We start from the raw sequence: 25,142 nt of genomic DNA on the forward strand, positions 1-25,142 counted from the left end.
TAGAAAATAATAAAATATTTATTTCTTGAGATGCCATTAATATTATAGCATTTTCAGCAGTTATTACATTATTTATACATTCTATTCTGTGTATGACACTATTATAATATACTTTCGTCGTAGTTGTAAGGGATTTATTACTGCTTTTAATACATTTTATATGCTTACAAATTAAAATTAAAAGTAGGATTTGTTGATGTTGGTGTGAATTATATATTGATTGATAGGTTAAACACAAATTGGAATAAATGGGTTGTTTTACTCGACGGTCACGGATTTGGCCAAATTTCTCGGACAATCAACATTGCAGCCACGCATAACCGCAATATGATAAGACAGCAGTTGCATCGGTATTACAGTCAGCAATCCCTAAAATCATGTTTACATCATTGAATTCTCATAAAAAATTTTTGATTTGTAGGAGCTAGAAACAACTATGAACTAATATCATAACATTATTGAGTTATTATTGTATTATACTAGTGTTGGATTATTTTTTAATATTGTAAAATATATTATATTAAATAAATAAATAAACATATAATATTATCATGAAAGAAAAAACATGATGACCAACAAAGTACAGTGCAATCTCATTAAACCAATACAAATGGGACCAGAGAAGCGTCGGATTATCGAAAAACCCGGACTACTAGAAAAACTTATTTATATATGTTAAGTATTTTATTATGTATTATATTTTTAATTAAACTATATACCATATTATGCATTAGTATTACATCATTATACATTTATTTTATTAATTACAAATTAAAAACTTTAATTCTAATTATTTAATAAATTGTTTTGATAATATTTGTTTTTTTTGCAAGGAATGATACTTTTTGGGCTTTTTTACGCAATTATATCAGATATGATAATTTATCATTACCGGTATCTCCAATTTAAAATAATTCTCATATTCATTATAGAAGAACAAAAATAACATTAGTAACGCGTGGTTATCCCATTGTAAGAGCGCCGAATTACTGGACGTGTCGGACAATTGCCTATTCGGATCATGACTAAATAGATAGGCATCATCATAGTTTTTTTGATACGCATCCCCGTTAAATTAATTAGAATAAAAACAATAATTATTTACTTCACCTATATTGTAGTTTTCCACTTGTTATTGGCTATTAATACATGTACTTACTACTTACACATATATTATATAGCATAGAAAAAAAAATAAACCAATCAAAAGTGGAGAACTGCGATATGGGCCGAAGGTGAAAAATATGCACTTACTGAAAAACCTATTACAACTGTGATAATACTTGTATATTTTGTCATGTGGATTATAGAGATTGTACTATATTATACATTTTAATTATACCTATCAGTGTAATCTATTATAATATAAGCTATAAATATAGTATATAAACGGATGTTATATGGAGATATTAACACTCGATACTCTCATAATTTATTTATGTTTAAATATCTACTCGTTAAAAATGAGTAGGTTGATTAAAATGAATCTCTCATAATCAAAAGTTTATCGTGCAATTTAATATTAAACAATATACATTATAATAATACGATGAGAATATAATATGATAGCCAGCTACTTTAAATTAAATTAACAACAACTTGCAGTATTATAAATAATTTTTAGAAAATTTAAAAGTTAAAAATTATCACACATTAAAGTAACACTTGTTGACAAAAATGTATACAGATAATACAATTGTTTAAGTTAAAAGTAGTAAAATTCAACAAATACCTGTAAACAATCAACAGTGTGTGGTACGTCAATAGTTTGCCAAGCCAAGCTTTTAGTTTCCACGTCGTCTTTTTCACATATAACGATCGGACGGCCTTCGCGAGCAGTGACTTGTTGCAAAGCATTGATACATTTCTAAAATTAAAATATATCGAGAAAAATTAAACAATCAATACTTATACACGTGTATAAAATCATACTTTATAAACTGGATCTCTAGTCAGTATCATGATTATTGGCATCTGTTTGTCGATTAAAGCTAATGGTCCATGTTTTAATTCACCGGCTAAAATACCTTCACTGTGAAGGTATGTAAGCTCTTTAATTTTCTGAAGAAAAAAAATATATTAAAAATATTATTTAAACGTTACATTATGATATACTTTGAAACTAACCAACGCTCCTTCCAAACATGTTGCATAGTTGTAACCCCTTCCCATGACTAACAACGATTTCTTTTGATATAAAGTTTCAGCCAACTTCATTACTTTATTGTCGGCGGCCAATACTTCGCGAATTTGTTCTGTTATATTCTCCAAGCCCCTGATGATCTGTTATAAAAGAAAAATATAAAGGTTTAGTCATTAAGACATAGATATAAGCAGCGGGGCTGTGAAATTAATAATATTGGATACTTATTGAGTATTGATGAATTTAATTTTTAATTCTAATTAAGTGAGGTACAACTTGTATTCAAGATATACAGTTGGTTCAGTAATATGGAACCCCAAAAAAGTAGGCTTAGTCGATAAAATCGAAAAAGTCTAAAGACAATTCCTACATTCTATTGGCTTCAAACTACACATGGATTCTTTCTTCCATTGAAATAAGTTGTGGTCTTACACCGCTCTCAACTAGACGTTATTATAATGATAATTTATTTCTCTACAAATTACTAAATGGTAAAGTAATGTGAATTGCTAAACAAAATTAATTTTTGTGTCCCAGCGATGAACACCCTTACAAAAAATACATTACACATTGTAAACTGTACACAAGATGTTGTCTTAATTAGTCCTATATAAATCGCTTTGTAAATTATTATAATAACCATATAAATAATTTCGATTTTATCTTTAACAATTTAAATTCACTGCATTACACTGTACTAAACTTGTAAACTGATTATATCCATGTACTCTTTGCCAACCGGGCGTTAATAATAATAATTAATAAATAAATAATAAATAAAAATAGATAATATTACTATTCTAATAACAAAATATTTTGCATGGTTTTGAATATTTCTAGACGTTAGTGTTTATAAATGCATATGATCGTTTTCTTATGCCAAGTTCAATAACAAATTTACAAATTTAATGGTTTAATAAAATGTAATGGGGAAATCATGTTAAAGGGACCATTTTCTCATTATTTATTAATTAAATGTTTAGTGATTGCTTATACAACCTAACATTAGTGTTTTTATCGCATATTTATAGAGAAAAAATTTTAATTAAAGATTCGGTATTTTGGACCAAAGTACACTTTTTCAGCTTGAAGCAAAAACTCAATACATTTTTTTTATTAATTGTTTACATTTTGTTGAACTATTAAAATTGACACAATATTACTATTATTTTAATTTTAATTTTATAACCATGGTTATTACCAAATAATTTAATTAAACTGAAATTGAAATAAGTAGGTACTTGATGCGGTAAAATATTTCCATAAACCTATCATTAAAATTATTTAAATAGGTTTCTTAACTTTACCTCAGCTCTTCTGGGTTGCATTGATATTCTGTCTTCGGACATGATCAATCCAAACATCACGAGTGAAATAAATTGCGATGTGTAAGCTTTAGTGGAAGCAACACCGATTTCCGGTCCTGCGTTTATGTGGATACCGCAATGCGATTCACGACTGATGGAGCTACCCACAGTGTTTGTGACACCGACAATTAAAGCTCCTCGCTGTTTACAATATCTCAAAGCCAAAAGAGAGTCGGCAGTCTCCCCTGAAATCAATACGGACATTAAACACTAGTATATGGTACTTACTAAATATTGAACACGCAAAAGTCTTTAAAACAAAAACATTATAAAAACATACCAGATTGTGACAAAAAAAAACAGACGTCATCTCTAAACACTGGAGTATTTCGGTCCAAGAAATCTGAAGCTAATTCGACCATAACTGGTAATTCGGTGAGCTCTTCCATGAGCTGACGTGTCGCCAAAGCACTGTGAAAACTTGTGCCACAGCCTATCATCATTAATCGACGGCATCGTTTTATTTCTGGAATGTAATCCTAAAAATAGAACATCACAGTTAATAAAATCAGTCATTAAATTGTTGCTTTTTAAGTATCGCAATCAAAACTGCGTGATGGATGATAAACTATCCTCATTAAATAAAATTAATTACCTACACCTGTACTATATTCTATATCATGGGTGGCCGACTACGGACCACGATAATTTAGTACTTACGCTAAAATATTAAAAACAAATTTTTTTTTAATTAAAAAAAAATTTATGTATGTAAAATAAAATATGAATTAATACTTCTTCTTTTCCTATTTCCCTCGTCAATTACATTCGTTGTAAATCATACATATCAGCGTATCGTCATGTATTAATTTATAAATAACATAATTATATTTATAATTTTTCACGAATACTATAAGTGAACATTATCTATCGTCAATATCATTTAGTTCTATTAAAGTCTTAAAAGAAAAATTTAAAATTCATAGCCCTCGGAAAAAAAGTTTGGTGACCACTGGTCCATAATAATTGTATTATAATATTATTATAGTCTATAAAATGATATGTCCAATTACTTTAATGCCACCGAGAATGACTGTCTGATTTTCAAAATTTACTCTGCCTCTCATCGTTGTCACCACGGATTCCGGCTGTTCGAATATTTCTTTCTGCATGAACGAACTAAAATTTCCCTTCATTATCTGCTGGATTTCCATCTTGAGCGTAGTGATTTCTCTAGCGTGCGGATCAGCCGTAGACATGCGCATCCTGTGAATGGTCAACCTTCCCTCTCTTACTGCAGCAACGTCATCGTCCTAATACAATGAGCAAAATTAATAACCCGCCAACCACCACTATCATAAACGGTTATAACAATTAAAAACAAACCTCCAAATATATAACTTGATTTGTATGTTCGATTATAGCACTAGCATCAGATGCAAAAAAGTACTCAACTTCTTCTTTGTCTCCTAAAGCATGGAATTCGGACGTGCTTTCTTGGCGAGGCAATGGAATGGGAATGGTCATTTTATCACCACGGATATAACGGTGTTCTAAATTATTTCACAAATTCGTATGTTAAATTAATACATTTTCGAAACAAACGTATAGACTACATGCACCCTATTCCTCACAGCATATTAGGTTGACAAGAAAGACGTTAAAGCCTTTCATAGTCTACTATGTATAATATTTACATATTAAAATATTATAATAAAAAATAATTTCTAAATTATTAACAAAAAAAATATTAAGAGAACGCCACATCAAAATTTACTTAAATGAGTTAAATTAGTAGACATAAGACCAACGAATAAAAAACATTATTTGTACAAAAAAAGTTTCAAATTGAAACTAAAATTCGGTGAGTCGTAAATATAAAATTGTGTAAATAAGAAATAAGTTAACAATTAATATTTATTCATTGTTGTAATAAATATTACAAAATGTCAATGGATTTTATAACTTTAATTTGCATCTTTAAAACTCGTAACACGACATACCTATACATAGGTAATATTCTAATCGTATATAATATACAGAAATATACAAATATATTATACTCAATATTATCAATAAAAATATGACGTTCTCTCAAGACAAATGTAATAGTATTATTATTTATTACACTATTTAACACTGATTGGGTTAAATTAATTTAAACCGATAATCCGAGGTTTTTGTTAAAATTATAATAGTTTAATTACAAATATTTTCAACTAGACGAATTAAAATTAATTCTTGTGTCTGTGATGTAAAAAGTCCCATAAACCAATGTATTATATTTTATTGCATTGAGAGAAATTAAGTAAAAAATCAGTTAGCTATTTACTGAATAGATCATTTTACTTTAATAATTATTATTATTATAGGTTTATAATAATGGATAAACGATAAGAGCAACACTTATTTATTTATTCACTTTTATTATGCATATAGTTTCTTCTTTACAAACAAGCCTATAACTATTAATCATGATATTTCCAATGAATTATGTGACTAGATAAATTTGTACATGTTATCAAAACTTCATAATACTTGACATCAATATGACAGAGTGTCATTTTCATTTATTGATCATAGCCAATTAGACATTACGTCATCTATTAAACAATATTTTTTGGTATCCAGTTTTTACGATAAAATATACACTGCGATAAATCAATCATTCAAAATAAAATAAAAATTACAAACGTACTAAAGTATTGTAATTTTAACTTATGTTTACTCTAATTTTAATCAGTTGAAATTCAGTCCAAACTTCAAACTAAATAAACCTACTACGGAATTGTATTGTCCAGTACCTATATGGTTCTATACAATATTAGGTATAACATATTATTATGATACATAATATATATAAAATATTGTATGCAAGATATAATACTTGTAGATCTCAATAATTGACTTGTTTTTTGTATAGTTAACCTAATAGTATGCTATCTGGCAATACAGTAACATCAATGTCAAAGGTACATTATATTATAATTTATTATACTACTTCGCGTCACCAGTTATACATAACTGCATTCCCGTATTGGCGGTAATAATGAGAATGAAAAATACAATTATTGACCAACAACTGTCCAAACCAGTGTTATATTTTATTTGTATTAAACTGGTAATACAATTATTTAAGAAAAGTTAATAAAATGTACCTTTAATGTATTGTCAGCCTATTGCTGCAGTTATAATATATGACTCTCGATTGTAAACACTCGCGTAAATGGGTTATGTGTATATAGCGTAGGGAATAGTTGCCTGTGAATTCGTCCATACTTATTTCTAAGGTGGATATTTTACTTGCTGCAAAAAATATTTCCAGGAGTGATGCATTACACTTTGAGATTATATATCATGATTAGTACCACCACCAAATAAGCCAACGCCAGTAATGTCTAGGTTGTTTTGAACGCTTAAGCCCATTAATTAAATTCCGATCGTTATAGACATACGGATTTGTTTAATGGTTTGTACCTGTTAATGAAAGAGACTCTCCGTCTATCATCGAATCTTCACGGGTCACACAAACGGAACAAAAAACAAAAATACAACCAATGTGCCAATATGACTAAAAAAACTTATCCTAATCGATTAAATAAAAAATATTGCAACGTTTGTTAATACCTTTGCTGTAAAGAATTGGAATGTGATCGGTGGCTAGCCTTGTATCCGACTTAATCCCGACAAGAAGTGGACTTCCCCTTCGAGTTGATACGCATTCATCGGGAAACAATTTGCTTTTGAAACACAAAGCAAAAGCGCCTTCCTACAGAAATCGATCAATACTATTAATATGACATTCAATACCATTGGTATATTATCAACATACTAATTGTTGTACAGCTTGTTCAACAAGTTCTCTGAATAATAAATTTGGATGTTGTGTGTAAATATGATGCACTAGCTTCACAATTGCTTCAGTATCAGTCTCAGATTCAAACAAATATCCCTTGCGTTCCAAAAATGCTTTAACTTCTTTATAGTTTGTTACTATACCATTATGCACAACACAAAATATTTGATCTTTATCTGAACGTTGCGGATGTGAATTTACACAACTGGGAACGCCATGGGTAGCCCAACGTGTATGTGCTATACCAACGTGACTATTTTGAATTTCTTCAAAATCAAGCTGATCTTTCACTAAAAACATTATTAATTTAACAAAATTGGTAATCCAATGCAACTAACAAGTAAATTGACTTACAAGAAAGTAATTCATCTTCAAGAGCAACTACTTTCCCCTCTTTCTTCACAATGGTTATATCTTTACCGTCAGGACCATCGAACGCAATACCTTTTTAAAACATACATATAGATATACAATATGTAATATATACATATTACAAAGAAGTTTATCATTTGTTAATTATATTTTATATAGAATAAAAATTATGTAAGTGGGTATTCTTTTCTTTAAGGAGAATATTTATATGTACCTATCTATAATTATCGTCTGAAACCCTTAATGAATTTTCATTAATTTTAAATTCCGAAGATAATACGCTACCTATCCACATTATGTTTATTCGTGATTATAAATAATAGCGAACATAACACTTAACACTATATTATAGCTACCTACACATTATAATTTTTTCTAAGTAATAGAAAAGGCTATACTTTAGTTTTATAAGCAGTAAATGTAAATATTTAAAATATTTTTTTTAATATCTGCTTCTTCTACTAATTCTGTTGTAATCTAAGATAGATTATCATATTAAGATCATATAAATTAATACGATAAAAGCGTAAATACTTATCTTGAAAACAATCGAAGTATGTAGGACGGAGGTATAGTAAGGTACTAGGGTACTATTAGTACTTATATAGGTATGTCGTATGTCTACTAAGGACACAACAATAAATACTTATAAGAAGTATGAAAAGGTATTCAAAACAATACAACTTTCAAAATATTGTTTTATTTTAATAATAGTGCACATAAAGAAATACAGAAAAACAATATTATGTTAACCTAATATTTATATTAACTTCAAACTAAAAAAAGTTATATAGGCAACATATACAGAAGAAAAATGAATAACCAATAGAGGATAATTTAGGAATATAATTAAATTACAATCATAAACTAATAGTTTAATTATTTGTTATTATTTATTATTTGTTTACTATTTTTGCAGTTTTATGACTAGCATAACTTTATTATTGCATATAAAATACAAAAACTACTGATCGCAAAAGTAGTGAATAATCTATATATTAATCAAACCTGGCGGCTACCACATGTCCACATAATCAGATAATAATATGCTTATGCGTATTATTTAAGCGGATGAACTGAAGATATTGTATTTTATATTTTAAACATTGTAGATACCCACTAAGCTAAGCTAATATAAATGTGTAACGTGATAATTTTATTTATTTACATATTATAATCATTAAATAAAAAAAAAATGGTATATATTATATTATTTTTGTTTTTATTCTTTAAGGGCGTCGGTAACAGTTGGTTTTTTAGTACGTAAACATGACAGAAAAACTCTCACATCCTGTAGAATAGTCAGATTTTATTAATTTCTTTTTATTTAAAAGAAGACCATTTTTCAGGTAGGATCAAAGCCCAATTTTCAAATTTATAATTTTAGAAGCTAAAATATGCATTTGAATAATGCTCAATATTTGTTCTTTTTCAAACGTATTTTTCTATCACTATTTAAAGTAAAATGAAAATCCAACCATAGTATTAAATTAGGCTAACCTTGATGCAAGTTTTGAAAAATGTACAATTATCTATACGACTATACATATTATATTCAATACGACAATAATTATGACGCTTAACTTAAGGAAACTCGGTAACCAATATATACACAATATATTATATGATCTAACAATAGTTTTCACCTTCGAAATCCAAATTCCATACGGTTTACTTAATATATGTTATATATTATAGGTATCCAGAAGTAACTGTTTATTACGTATTTAATCATAAGCATAACGATACATCATTTAAAAAAGTCCATACAATATTATGCGTAGTCTGATAGTCATGTCTTAGATTATTGGTTGGGTAGGTACTATTAATTTTTTTATTATTATTTCAATGGTTAATTATCGACTTTTGACGTCATTAGCATCTAACCATATTGGCATACAACATATTTAGATTGCTTAAAACTAAATGATATTTTATATAGGTTTGTTCTTTTTCAGAACTTGATTATTACGGTCGTTATGACTTATTACTCATTATGTTTAAAAAAAACGTAGTATACATCGCATTAAATGGCAACTATGACTATATTTGTATATAATTTATTACTTAAGTATAACTCGTAAAATTAAAAATATTAAAACAACTATACAGAATAAATTTAGTAATAATTATATCTCTGTAAAACAATGTTATACATAGATTTTATGAAAACATTTTTACTTACCAGCTGAATCATAACCTCTATATTCTAATCGCTTTAGACCGTTTACTAGAAGGGTTATAATCTCTTCCCTGGATTTCGGTGTTAAGTGATTGAGATAAGCAAAAATTCCTAAAATAAAACAAAATACATGCTTATCAGCACCTAATTATAACAACAATATAAAATTATACCAAGTATCCATGAAATATTATTGTTAAAAAATGATAACTTTAATAATAATAATTAATAATAGCTATTCAATGCATCGTTATTTTAACATTCAAAATATTAAATATATTAAAAACAAATAGTGTAACATTGAGCATCAATTATGTAATGTAGATACAAATAAATACCTATATGTATTAACTACAATACATATTATTATATTTTAACAATACATATAATCAGTGGAGTAAAAAAACTTTTGTGAGGGAGGATATATTAGTAGTTAAATAAATCACCTATGGATTGTAATAAGACGTATATAATATAATAAACATATTTAATTCAATTTGATTTGAAAATTGTATATCAAAATAATTAATTTAAAACAATCAATTGTTTTACTTTAATCCAATTTGTCTATTGCTTCTCATAGTAGTAAAATATCACGTTATACTATCACCGTATGGACCCAGCTTAACAAGTGATAGTGACATCAACGATAAAATCTATTGACTATTGCCTATATCTTATCAGTGTCGTAACGAGGATATTTCAAACCTTAAGCAATGTATTTGAAAAATAACACACCCACTACCCCCTATTACATAATATATAATTTAAAGCTGTATACTAATTAAGAATTTTTGTTATAGAATGTCATCAATATTTTAGCATAAACAAAATATCATAACAATTAACTAAACAATCGTCTACGCAAATTTTAATTTAAAAAAAAATAAATACATCATAATGTATACTAGGGGGGGCTAAGCAATTGCATTAGGTAAACCTTGCACTTCGTTCACCACGCCACTGTATTTTATGCATAGAAATATATAATATTACTACACTATATAGAGTGCAGTAAGTTGTAACATTCAAGTTGTAATCAAATTCATATATACCTATTGCTGCTATTATAATATCTAACCTAGGCGAAATGCCCCTGAATTTTAATATACTATAAATAAAAAGTGTTAACATAATTATGGATATTGTTTAGTTTGAATTCCTGTATGGAAAATTAAAAGGGCGTTCCTGGTACGTCTTTCATACGTTGGTTTATTATGCATAATGCATATATTAATATTAATATTCCTGTTTATTATAAACAACTTTCAAATGTATTAAATCTAAATATATATATATATATCAATTTAAAGCCTTCTCCGAATCTAATTCCAGCGTGTTTATAATTTTATTTAAATTAATAATTATAGTAGATTAGTCTGTTATAAACTTATAATCATATTTATCTATAAATACTATAAAACAGTAAGTTCGTGATTATATTACTATAATATTATCAAATGAGTAAAATTATTTATTTTTTTTTTTTTTACTTAGATCCACGACTTGCAATATTATTATTTTGTACGATTATTATTTATTAATATTCAAATTTTAATATATTTAATAAAATATTATCCTATATAATTCAAATATATATAAAACCATATAATATTAATTTTAAATTGCAAATCAGAAAAATTAATTAATTTAGTAGCGCATTTGTTTTAAATATTGTATTTACATTTTATACGTTTTTCACTATTATGTTATAATATTTACAATATTTACATGATAATGTTTTGAATTAACTGTATTTTACAAAAAACAAATATTAATAATATTTTTTAAGCAGTATAAATTGTAGTAATAAAGTAATAATTTAGTAGGTTTATAGGTACGGATTAATCTAAAATGTTTGAATAATAATAATAGAAGTCGTTAAATCATAAAACTATAACAATAATTTTTACATTGTTAAGTACTTGTTTCTATTTGTTGACATTTTGTTTAAAAAAATGATAAATGGTCATATTATTATATTAAACTGTATAAATTCAATATACAATACTCAAACATTAAAACGAAATTTCCAGTGAAATTAATTTAAAAATGTATTTATTGGTTACGATCAAAAGCAAAAAGTTGTCCATAAACTAATTACCATTTTGGATATGATCCAAGTATTTATTATAAGTATATTATAACATCGTATGTTGTACAACCAATGAAAGTGAATGGTAAAACAACCGGTTCATACACAACGTACACATGAACCATCTACCAAGCATTAATCTTAATCTTTTTTTTATTTAGACGAATATAATATCTCTTACGGTAAATGCACCACATTGCACCCGGGGAACAATTTAATTTTATTTTAACAGAGAAAGGCACGTAACTTACATACATAATACAATTGCATAATATATTGGAGACCCCATTAATTTAAGAACAGATTACTTTAACCCTCATTAATAATTAGATACCTACTTAGAAAATTAAAATTATTCCTTAATCAAAACATTTCCTTATAATTAGTTGAATATTTATATACTATAGACAACACGTAGTAAGATAATTAACACCCATTTGTTTATCTCAGACATTAAGAAAAAAAAATGAAATATTTGTTTAGAAATATAACTTTCGATTACAACATCTATTAAGAAACAATAAAATGAATATAATACTTAATAGTTTATTCTAAATTGCATGTCTACAGGCCACAGGATTATTAAAATACTTTTTTTAGTTTTTAAATCATCATCAGAGTAAATTTGGAAATTTTTGTTTAAAAATATGAATTAGTGATACATTTGAGAATCATTGACAGACCACTTAACGTTTAGTTTCAATGGTATGTTAAAAATGAAAAAAAAAGTTTCGCGAGTACCCAGGTACCTAATCAAAAACTTAAATTATGTGTTAATAAAAACCATTGGCAGACTTTTATTTAACGATTATCATAGTGAATAAAAAATGATTTGATTTTGGTAGGTACAGAGAAATATATAAAAAAAATTACTCTAATATAATATTTTCATAATTCAAAAGAATATCGCGCACAAGTGCACAACGATAATATAAATAAATAATAATACAATATAATATAAATAAGTATGTAAAGGTACTCACCACACATGTTGAGAGCGTAGTTCCAGCGTACTGATATGGATTGACGTGCACCGGGGATGGTCTGAATGTATTTAAACTCTGTGTTGGCGGGACGGCGGCAGAACCCCTACCACAACCAGGGCCTGTGTTGCTATACGCACCATGTACGTGACGACTATGCAACGCGGACGGTACAACGTGGCTAGGCGTAGTTCCCCCGGGCGATACGCTCTGCCAGTCAAATCGCGAACTAACACGTGAAACTGTATAGGCACAATGATAAAATATATCAGACATTTTATTATTATTATTATTATTATTATTATTATTGTTGTTGTTACCTGTTGTACATATTTATAAATTATAACGCACAGGTACACAGTGTGTACTCGCACACAAACGTGCGTTGGAGAAATTAATTTTCCGGGAAAACGAGTGAAATTTATTGTGGTTGTTGGAAATCGAGAAAAATATTATTATGAATATTATACAGGCATTTATAATATTATATTGAACGAAATTTTATCTCTGCAACAACTACAGCAGCAATATTATACACGCAATATGCGTTGTCCCATACTTCCAACTCGCATACAGACACCGGAAAATTTGTAAGAAAAGTATATAGAGAGAATATTGTGAAATAACATCAGGTTCTAGTGGCAACACAATTTTATTTGTAAAAATATGAATCTGTTATGTTAAAAATATTTTAGCAATGTCCAAAATGTACGTGTAATAAATTAGATTAGGATGATTTAAAAGTGCTATATTTATAATATATATTTATTTATACATGATTCTATAGTACCTAAATACTAAAATATGGAAAAAATAAATAGTGTAAAAGTAATTTAGTTCAAAACTTTTAAATTAATAATTATGCTAGGTCCTCAAAAATAATTATTAAACATTTAAGTTAGCTTCAATTATTTGGATTATAGGTGATTGTATAAATATGATGTAATTTATTTACTTGTAATTTTAAGACATATACACCAATACAATATTATGATCAATATATTGTGCATTCCTCTATGTTCCGTTTAAAATATGTAACGAATATACAATAGACGATATTACTATTGAAATATTAAATTAAATCGATTCATTTAAAAATATGACAATTAATAAATCGAACAGCATAAATCGGGAGTTGAACTCTTTTGTAAATATACGACTACATATTTTACTTCTTAATTTCTTATAATAAGTAATATTGTCGGCGTATTCGGTATTTCAAATGTATTTGGTATTATAGGTATTTCAAGTGGTTTTTGATAGAGCCCATCAATTTGCAACCAACACTAAAATAGTATCCAGTAAAATTAAATAATACCTCAGCAGTAACCTTGTACAATAATGTGTTTACACTACAACTATAGTGAATAATATTAACCTAATGTTACAAATTTGAAATTCTACAGGTTAGTAAAATATCTATATATTAAAGTAATTGCATTAAAAATTAAATTTTAAACATGCGGTTATATACTTTTATACACTTTTAAAGTTCATAAAATGCATATATTATGATTTTTTGGGTCTTAAACACATTCTTTGCCATCATTAGAATTATCACAATTACCTAGTAATTTTAGAATATTATCTATCGTCATTATACCAATATAACGTAAAATATGTAATACATTTAAATAAATTACTCAAACAAAAAATATTATAAACCTACTTTGATTACTAATGTCATATATTTGTTGAACAAATTAAATGTTTAAGTACCTAATTAAAGAGTGAAGACCCTTTCTTCAGAAATAAATAAAAGGTAGGACAGGCCCCTGTATAAGAAATTAAGAAATAATATCAATACATAAAATAATTTTTTGTTTTACTGATATAGACTGAAAGTACGATATTACGAGCATTTTGCTGTGTGTAAGTATGATAATTTTAATTAAAAGTCAATACTATATTAATACTAATATTATTTACATATGTATTTTATAGATAAACTATATTTTTAATAACTGAACGTCAGAACCACTTTTCACTAAAGTATCTACAAAATTAAATAAAAGTACACAATTATCAGTACTAGTTAATTTATTTAATTTTAATGAACATAAAGGTTTTTAATTAATACGATTCAGATGTAAATACTATAGGTAGTGTATGGAAGTATTAGGTAGGTAACTACCTATTATGTACTTTCTCTTTCACGTTAGCCTCCAATATGACTACATAACACACGAAAAATAATACTTTTGCGTAGTTGAATAAATATCAAATTAATATTGATTATAATACATTATGTATTAGTGATTTAAATAAATATAAAATATATCTCAATAGTCAATACATTAATTCATCTCATTATGTAAATCTACTATAAGGTACCATCAGTGGCGCAACCAAGAGATACCTATTGGATGGTACCGTACCATTCAATATAATTAAATTATAATTTTATTAATTTAATTCAAAGATTGCAAAGATTCACAGATAATTTGTTTTTAATGTATTTTTTAAATACTAAATTACAACCAAAGATTTGAAAAATGGTCCTACTACAATTCAAAATACAATAGGTATATAAATTCATTATCCTTTATTTAGACTAGACATAGAGAGCTTTTGCGATTTTATACCATCATACTTCTTATCAGTAGTCATGTCTGCAAAGAAAAAAAACGTTTTAAGTACTGATAATGGGAAAACTAATAAATAATAATATGTTTATAGTTCACACTCTAACACCACGCAAAATCTAAAATAAACAGTTAAAAGAGTAATCTCTTTATGCCCTTATCATTCAATATTTTCTTTAATATATACAATGCAACATTTATTTTTTTATTGATTTTAAGCATCGGAAACTATGACTATTAGCATTTTCTAAGGGAGTTACAGTTAGTTGAAGAACACATGTATGTGGTGCGAGAGTTACTAAAAACCCGGATGGTCACCCATCCGAGAACTAGACGCGTCAGTCAATTATTGACCTCAGGACACATTAGTGACTAAGGCCAACCATCTAGCCACAACAGGCTCCACAATTTCTTTTGTATAGAGATGTGTTTACTATAGCTAACCAGCATATTATTTTCTGTGTTTTATACTTATATGTAATTATGTATAAGCATATTTTTAATTTTTCTATTTGTCACATTGGGTTACACATAAGTTAACTATATTAATCTAATTAATCTAAAACAAATTCTAATAGTCTACTATAAAATATATCGTATATAGGTAAAATCCATAAAGATAAAATAACTAAATAATCAATATAATATTATTATAAATAAAGGTAAATGCGGTACGTTAGATAACCGAGCAATCGCAGAAATTGTATTACCTATATACTCTAATACTTTATATATAAATTATCAGAAAAAATATTAGTGGAACTAATATTATGAAGTCAAAATAAAAGGTCAAATACACATTTAAATTGCTTCGAATAAAATAATCGATAAGAAATATTTTATAACTCAAGAAATACATATAATAATAATACATTTGTACATTTCTTTAAGTCTAAATATTTCTTACAGGTAGGTACCAAAATTATGCATTTAATTATTGAAATTTATCACTACAGAAAGTTTTAAAATATTAAATCGAAATTCTACAACGGAGTAGGTATATCAACATATCTATAAACTTAATTAAACTTACGAAAATAATACATTTACTATTCATTAATTTCAAATGTAAGCTTAACATATATTTAGGTATATCAAAATAATTGGGTTAATATGCATACAAGTCATCTAACTCTATTCGATTGAAATTTTTAAATGTATTTTCTATAACATATTTTATCGGTAAGAAAAAACTTGAAAATAGGTGGGTAATAAAAATATTACATTACGAGTATAACATTTAATTTTCGAAAAAATATAATATTAATTTTTATCTTGCTGCAATTGATCACTGCAATATAATATTTAAATATTTATCTAGTGGTGTGCTATCAATAAAATAATATTATGTATATACACACATACGCAGCCAGTGCCGCACTAATGGTGGGGTATTATCCCCCCCTCCCAGACATTTTTCAGAAGAATTGATTTCTTATGAGATGTATTTTTTGGTCATTAATAACGGGAAACTTAGATATTTAATCCCCCCCACGGACCAACAACAAAAAAAAAATGCAGGTCTAAGTATGTAACTGGATAAAGTACAAGTGCCAATGAGTACGTTTTAGATTCTGAGCGGAACGATGAATGTATTGATTTTACAAAGATGTGTTTTTTTTTGTTTGTGTCGTCATCGCAGTAAAAATACATACATTTTGTTCAACAGCATCTTTTCTGTTAGTAAAGTGAATCTAGTTGGCACTATGTTGTTAAGTTGTTCTTAAGTTGTTGCTAGTGAAAACTAAAAAAAGTTGAGCGTAAATCCACAGTAATTTTTTATGAGCGTCTGAATTTAAATTTTTGATAAAAATTCTTCTAAACCACGATAATTGGCAAATTATTTTGAATTAGAAATTCATGAAAAATGTTCTATATATATATCTAAGATTTTAAATTTTTATACAAGATTCCTCTTTAGTTTTCCTACATTTAACAAAAAAAAAGACGTTCACCGAAAAGTCAAATTAATTTTTTACGATCGTTTGAAATTAGACATTGAATATTAACCAGTAAATTAACAAATGCCCATACAACGATTTTCTTATTTTATCGTTATTAAATACGAGTATATATAATTTTTATCTATAATATGTAGGATATATATATAATTGTTAGACATATTTGTAAAGATTTTTAGGTCGTTAAAACAACAAAGCCTTAGGGCATTAAAAAAAAAAATTAAAAAACTATTAATCGTAAGTACAATATTTATCAAATGTTAATTTTATGATTTTCTATACATGATACATTTTTTAAAATATTTTGACTAGCTTTGATTTATTTATAGAAATTTTCAAATTTAAATTTTTTGTTGTATATACTATATACTATACATTTCAATAAAATGTTATTTGTTGGGTCAAAAAGCTTGACAATGTAATACAAGTTGTTATAATAGCAGTTGATAAATATTAAAGATCTATTGGCACGATTTTTTCTAAAAGTATTTAATGTTCAAATGTTGACAAAAATGTAACAAAATCTCGAAAATTATAAAATTTATTGCATTTAAAAAATTATAAAATGTTTAATTTTGTTACCAGAAAATCTAAAAAATATATAGGGTAAACACAGTTATTTTTTACAGACATTTTATGTTAAAATTTGGACGTAATTACATATTATTATATTAAAACTAAGAATAAAGATTTTATTTATAATGTGAATTGATGTAATTTGTTATAATGTAAAAACAAATATGTTGTAATATGTGGGTATATGACATTTTTGGAGTTTATTATTATGATTTATACACATAATTACATTTTCAAATGTAATTTTTTGGCAGAAATTAATTTAACCGGCTTTTATACTAATGCATAATAGTATAACAAATTACTTTAATCACAATCACAATCATCAAATATACTCAGTAATATTATAGGCTGACTCTTACTAGTATATTCGCTCAGAATCGTTTTCGTATACAATGATTTTATATTATCATTGAGTTCAAATTTAACACCATCCATTACTAAAGGACCCACTTGTAACCTACTATACAGCATGTCGACACCCACTTATCCGCTTTTTTATATTATTTAAAACACATTTATATTTTATACTTACATTTTTTTGACAAGATTTATGGATATGATTTATTTGGCATTTATACATTATACATAGCATATTGCATTATGTAATTTATATATAGGTAGGTACTCTAAATATACCTAATATTTAAAAACTAAATTGATATAAAAGATATTATATTATGTTCTTGAAATTACGTAATACTATACTATATATTATTGTATATTATTTATTCTCAACATAAGAAGGTATATATTTTAAAGGCATGTAACCAGCTTCTCATCTACCCTCTCCAAAAACAGTATACATATATGAATGTTTTTGTATAATAATTAATAGTTATGAAATACGATAACTTTCATTTTATTTTGTTTGACGTATATTATATCGACAATGTTTTAAATATTTAAACTTAAAATGCCATCACTTATGATCGATATTTGGTTGCCTATAGGTATACGAATACTATTTTTTTTACATACCACTAATAATTTGTATGTTTTATTTACAATTAATAATATATGTAGAAAAAATTAAAAAAATTAAAAAGCAGGCACAAGAAATTTAAAAAGTGATAATAAATATTATAAAATCAATGGTCGTACCATATTGTTGTAGGTATGTTCTGAATTTAGCTTTATTCAATCTTCAATGTGCAATTTTACATGATTTCAATGAATGCTACTTATTTTATGCTGAGACTACAGCAGTAAATACTAGCACCTAGTATGAGTCCAATTCATCAAACTGCGTTATGATAAATATTGAAAAATTCCAAAAACGTCCTTACAACAGTCGAACAGTACACAATATATATTAATTGATTTATGTAATCTTATGCGGAAATGCGGCATAAAACTTGTTGATCTTAGTATCTTACCACTGCCCCAAAGGGTGTATACCGAAAAATAAAATATCGAAAATAGGACTCCCAAACCAAAAATAAAATAAAAAAAACAACGTCCAAATATTTCTGAATGGTCGGCATCGGTAACTAAATCGTACGAAACAGACTGTAAGGCAGACTTCTGGGGGGCTTAGCTCGCCCGTAATTGCGATTTAACCCTATAGGTCATAGGGGCTACAAAGTCCTGCATTCTTCAACATTTGGCACCTAAACATACTAGTACAGTTGTAGTGCATCATTTAAATTCAACGCGATTAGGTTTAAAGTTAAATTTATAAAATAGGTAGGAATGAAAACATTTTTCAGACAGCAATTATTTGTTTAAAAATATTATCATAACATTATATTAATATTATTCGTCATTATAATAGAATAATATCTTATCATTAAAACATTTTGTCATGTGAGCATCGTGAGTCGTGACTTCGTAATATGATACTTAGATGAATCAAAATATTATAATATATTATAATTGTATATTTGTAAAATAACTTATATCATAATTTATAGGTAGAATGGAAGCCGCCGGCGAATGGGGCCGGTTGTGAGAAACTCAGAACAACAATCACAGCAATATTATAGTGAAACAACTACTGCAACAGCTGCAGCTGATAATGCTACAACGGTGCACTCTGCGGGCGGTCCGTCACTTCGTACTCTAGGACGACGTCCGCTCACACCATGCACACCCGTCCATAACAACAAAAATAATAATATCGTTGTTATCAACTACAGCATACAGCTCTGATAACGCGGCAGTAATCGCAGTATGTCATAATAAAATTATTTTTAAAAACAACAAAAACAAGCGTGAAGCGACAACACGTCAAGTACACAACCGAACCGCCGGCTAACCTAACCCGCCGGCTTCAGCGACCCAATAATCCGTATTCGGTGCGTTTGTGCGTGTGCGTGCGCAACTTTCACTATTCACAATTTGTTTAGCCGTCGACAGTAGTTGTACACTCGACGCGTTCGTGCCACACCGTAATATTATCATTATCATTAAAAACATTTTGCAAACCATCGTCATAGCCGTACTATCGCAATCGACGTAGACGTTACTTATTAAGTGCGGTGTTCGACTGAAAACACGACCACGGCGAAACAGCTGACGACGACACGACGTGCGACGACAGCGGCCGGTCGGCGACTTTAGATATAGAATAAAAAATCGTCCGGACGCAAGAGCCCTGCGCACGCTTAAAGTAAGATTGTAAAAAACAAAAACCGCCGGCTACAACTAGCCTAGGCCCCAGGTACTCGATTATTGTTCGTTACACTTCCCTACACAACCAAGACTTTGCCTGCGACACGATCAATAATAAATAATTGTTATCATCGAAATGGTTATTTCACGTCGTGTTTCGCGCTCAGAGCGATATTGTTATTGCCTATTAAATCGGGTTTAAGGGTTTGCCGGTACTTACGACTTACGGCTGCTTATCGCTTACGATGACGTGCGTAATAAGAGTTTATCGGTTTCGACTCTCGTCCCCGGTAGACTTCGGACCTCCCGTTTCCTGCTCTCCTTCTCACCACTTCTACTACACGTCGATAGACAAACGCCGTCCGTGCACAATTGTCAACTCCGTCGTTTCCGGTTATTTGAATCCACCGGACGACACATGCTACGTGAACGTGATTAAGAATATTAACCTTTAACCATAATCGTAAACCTCTCTCAGTCTCCCGCCGGCTGAGTGGCTGACGTACAAGTGTACAACTCTATCCCCGCGGGCCGCAGAGAGATCGACGTGAAAAACAGTGTCACCCGACCGGACGGACGAGATTTTCCCTCCGTCTGCCGTTCGGAGGTTGACGTGCTTTTCGTCTCCCCGGCAATCGGCATCGCCGCCGCTAAGCAGACGCGTGTTGAACTTTTGAATTTTTTACTTTTCGATTTTTCACCATAACTCTATCAACTCACTACTCAGTAGTCAGTAAATAGTTGTAGGTACCACGAATCAAGATTTATGGTATATCTTAATTCATGGTAGGTACTATAATACTCGGATCTCAGAATTTAAATCCTCTGTACTCAAAACTCAATAGTCAATTATAGACATTAGCGGCTAGCGCAATTGTTTGCTAGGTATTTCACAATTATGACTTTTCGGTGTTTTACCTATTATAGTCGTTATTACACTTCAACACTTAAGTGGACGTTACACCCGAATGCGTCGTCTTCATCTTACAAACTCGTAACATACCAAATTTACGCTCAGAAATTCAAGTTTTATGCCGTTAGCTTAAAAATTAGAGTGAATCGACCTATTATGAGACTTGATGGTAAGAATATTATCTGTGTTTTGTTGGAAGTTTTTTTGTGATAATTTAGTTTTTAAATGAGTTATGAGCATTTTTAATTTACATTTATTATACACGCTATAACTCACTTAAAAACTGAATTATCGTAAAAAAATTTCCAACATTGCACAGATAATGTTCTTACCATCAAGTTTTATAATAGGTCGATTCACTCTAATTTTTAAGCTAACGGCATAAAACTTGAATTTCTGTGCGTAAATTTGGTATGTTACGCGTTTGTAAGACGGAGACACATGCATGTGTGGCGTCCTCTTAACTTTGTTTAAAATTAGAGGGAATGTCGGATGTCCTATCATCAAGTTTAGAAGTAAGAGGTTTTCTCATTAGTGTTATAAAATTAACAATTTTAAAATGCTTATAACTCGGTAATAGGACAATATAGGTGAATTCACTCTAATATGAAACATAGCAGAATTTAATGGATTATTTAGAACGTTCAATTTACTATATTATGAGTTTGTAAAACGGAGACAAAGCATACGAGTGTACCTTCGTTTTTATAATTTATATACCAATATAATATATACAATATACCTGAGTTACCTAACGTTAAAATGCGAGTTAAAATGTAACGATTCGTGTTGTTACTGAAATTAACTTTTTGATTAATTTGTTGGCCAATTTCAGATGTAAATTATCAAACTAAACCGTAAAAAACAATATTTGTTTTACATGATGATACCACCATAATTTATTTCTTTTTGATTCTCAAGTACCTAATAGCTATTTCATCCGAGTTAATTTTCTTAGAACATCTTTATTATATTTATTTATTTAATGTGGGTAACCAATAGTTAGAAGTTAACCAGATTCATTGATTGACCTAGGTAAAAACGCACTTCCTTAAATGCCACAAAATAATTCCTAAACACACCACTGAATAGACACTGCTACAACAGTTCACATATAGCCTCAATATTCACCAAGCAAGCACTGAACAAACACCAATAGTTCTGCAAAATGTTTTAAGTTATTAATGCTTTAATATGTTGTACCTAATAGTATGATTTTTTTTTTTTAAATAATGGCGTTTATTGAGGATTTATAATCTGTACATTATATACAATAAGTAAATATGATAATGTTAATAATATAAAACAATGGCTTTGAGTAACGTGTAGGGAGGCTCGCAATCGAGTCACCCTTTTACAATGAAATTAAGTTTTTATGAGTAATATAAATGTATTTTATTGGTTAAGAAGATCTCTGCACCAGTTACATTTGAGACGTCTTGTGAGGTTGTCAGGAAGAGTTTTTGAGGCCAATTGAGAGATGAGGTGGTTGGGGTTCATATGGAGTTTCCCATGAAACCTTTTATAGAAATTGGTGGCTGTATCATGGATGGTTTTGATTTGAAGGTCATCATGAAGTAATATGTTCGTTACGTACCAGGGAGCTTTAGCAATGATACGGAGACAGATTGATTGAAAAGCTTGAATCGTTTGAGTATTGGATTTTTTAGCCGGGCCCCAGAGTATGATGCCATATGTCCAGATGGGACGGAGGAGACATTTGTATATAATAATTTTGTTTTGGATATTGATGTTGGATCTTAGTAAGGGCCTGAGAAGGTGAAGTCTGCTGTTTAACTTTTTTCGTTTGTCCATGAGATGAGGACCCCAGGTAAGTCTTCTGTCCAGTGTGAGACCGAGATATTTAACTTGGGCACAGTGCAAAATAGTAGAGTTGTTCAAAGAGATCGGCGGGCAGTCTCGGGGTCTTAGAGAAAAGGTAATATGCGTTGATTTGGTTTCATTGATTTTGATCCCCCATTTGTTGAACCAAGACATAAGGGTGTTTAGGTGGGCTTGGATTTGTTGACTGGCAACGGCAGAGTCTGCATTTGAGGCAAGTATGGCTGTGTCGTCTGCGTAAGTTCCGATGAGAGTGAACTGATTAACTGGGATATCCGCAGTGTAGAAAATATATAGAAATGGGGCAATATCGCTGCCTTGAGGTACGCCTGCTAAAACACTATGTTGGGCTGAAAGTTTGGCGTTGAATAATATGTATGATTAAACATTAAAAGAAACTTATAAATATAAATAATGTATTCAGTGTAGGCATAGGCGTAACTAGACCTTAAAGTTAGAGGGGCTTCAGCCCTAGCATTTTTTTAATAAGTAAATCATAAATAAAATGTATAGAGGCTTAAGAAATTGTAAGCTGAAGCCCACCCTAACCCCACCTAGTTACGCCTATGAGTATAGGTACAACTTATAAAAAAGTTTTTAATTATTCAACTGATACTTATACTTCTATAATGGGATTTGGTAGGTACTTAATTATAGGTATTCAAAACATTTTTCTTCTTGTACAGATATAATATAAAATATTGTTAAATTTTCAATACATTTATATAATTTAATTACATAATGCGCGTACTATTGTAGATAGTATAAAAGATAATATAATTCACAAACAAAATTCATACTATGTTTCATAATGATTAATAAACCAAAATATTTTCAAATAAACGTTTTTATTAATTTAGTTCTTGGCGTAAGTCATCACATTCGTCCTCTAATGTTTCCTGCAATAACAATTAAAATGCCATTAGAAACTACATATATAATTATCTATTGTAATTTAATATTACTCACCTTAGGTATTTCCAAACAATTTCCCCATTCTTCAAGTGTGACCATGTGATCTGAATTAGCATCACATTTGTTTAAAAATGGAGCAATACAATGTTCTAAATACATAAGTGGTGCTCTAATTGGAAACAATTCGTGTCTTGATACCGCTCTAAAACATTTAATATAAATATGTATTACATACTAACAAAATATTCATTCTATGTAATACACTCATATGTATTAAAATACTTGAATATTGGAACTTTTTTGTTTTACCAGACACCCTTTTTTTAAAAAAAAACGTATGTAGTTGAGCATGCTAAAAACGATGGTGAAGTCAGAATTTGGCAGTCAGACTTAGTTTTAAAGTTATAGCTAATTAAAATTTATAGTATTTCCATATATACCAGGCGTGTTCACTCGACTTGTTATGTAAAACCACCTTGGGTGAGTCTTGGACTTCAAATAGCTATATCTTCAAAACTAAGTCCGACCACCAAATTCTGACTCCACCATAAATGTTAGCATGCTTAACTACAAATGATAAAATATAAAAAATTGGTGTCCAGTAAAACAAAAATATAGTCTTGAATAACTAGTTCTATTACTCAAAAAATTGTATTTTAAAGATAAAAATATTAGTTAGTTAAAAAAAATACAATATCAAATAAAAACAAAATATTCTTACTATTAAATCGAAAATATCAAAATATATATTTCATGATATTTATCGTTTAAAATTTTGTTTCAAGATTTATACATT

General features: G+C 28.5%; 3 protein-coding genes across 5 annotated transcripts in view; 1 reads left to right on the plus strand and 2 right to left on the minus strand.

Moving 5' to 3' along the window:
- On the minus strand, positions 1-21,182 carry LOC132947835 (glutamine--fructose-6-phosphate aminotransferase [isomerizing] 2-like). Of its 3 annotated transcripts, none has more exons than XM_061018071.1 (15): positions 20,904-21,182; positions 12,939-13,180; positions 9,864-9,971; positions 7,661-7,750; positions 7,283-7,596; positions 7,078-7,219; positions 6,928-6,963; positions 4,837-5,003; positions 4,524-4,763; positions 3,791-3,989; positions 3,451-3,695; positions 2,128-2,283; positions 1,933-2,061; positions 1,733-1,867; positions 1-369 (listed from the first exon to the last, which is right to left on the minus strand). In XM_061018071.1, exons 2-15 carry the CDS (start codon positions 12,943-12,945, stop codon positions 259-261), a joined length of 2,079 nt encoding a protein of 692 aa, XP_060874054.1. In that variant the 5' UTR covers positions 12,946-13,180; positions 20,904-21,182; the 3' UTR covers positions 1-258. The 3 variants fall into 3 exon arrangements, with proteins under 3 accessions (XP_060874054.1, XP_060874053.1, XP_060874055.1); XM_061018070.1 differs by having other exon boundaries at positions 20,897-21,182; XM_061018072.1 differs by lacking the exon at positions 6,928-6,963 and having other exon boundaries at positions 20,897-21,182.
- LOC132947836 (NAD kinase 2, mitochondrial) overlaps positions 20,171-25,142 on the plus strand; it is an 8,562-nt gene continuing 3,590 nt past the window's right edge. The window contains exon 1 of the mRNA XM_061018073.1: positions 20,171-20,674. The gene's annotated coding sequence lies outside the window, so the exon portion shown is untranslated. The remainder of the gene's footprint in view (positions 20,675-25,142) is intronic.
- Positions 24,101-25,142, minus strand: part of LOC132947837 (SPARC) — an 11,058-nt gene continuing 10,016 nt past the window's right edge. The window contains exons 7-8 of the mRNA XM_061018074.1: positions 24,401-24,548; positions 24,101-24,330 (exon numbers count right to left, since the gene is read on the minus strand). Of these exons, the coding sequence (XP_060874057.1) occupies positions 24,283-24,330; positions 24,401-24,548 (196 nt within the window). The 3' untranslated portion in view covers positions 24,101-24,282. The remainder of the gene's footprint in view (positions 24,331-24,400; positions 24,549-25,142) is intronic.

This window comes from Metopolophium dirhodum, chromosome 6 (genome assembly GCF_019925205.1).
Source record: "Metopolophium dirhodum isolate CAU chromosome 6, ASM1992520v1, whole genome shotgun sequence".
NCBI classification, from domain to species: Eukaryota; Metazoa; Arthropoda; class Insecta; order Hemiptera; family Aphididae; genus Metopolophium; species Metopolophium dirhodum.

Excerpts from the sequence above, each read along its gene's own strand:
- LOC132947835 (XM_061018071.1), bottom strand. Across the intron at positions 6,964-7,077 it reads TCCAATTCTTTACAGCAAAG|ATTCGATGATAGACGGAGAG; the intron begins GTATTAACAAAC and ends TGACCCGTGAAG. Across the intron at positions 5,004-6,927 it reads AGAGTCTCTTTCATTAACAG|AACACCGTTATATCCGTGGT; the intron begins GTACAAACCATT and ends GAAATAATTTAG.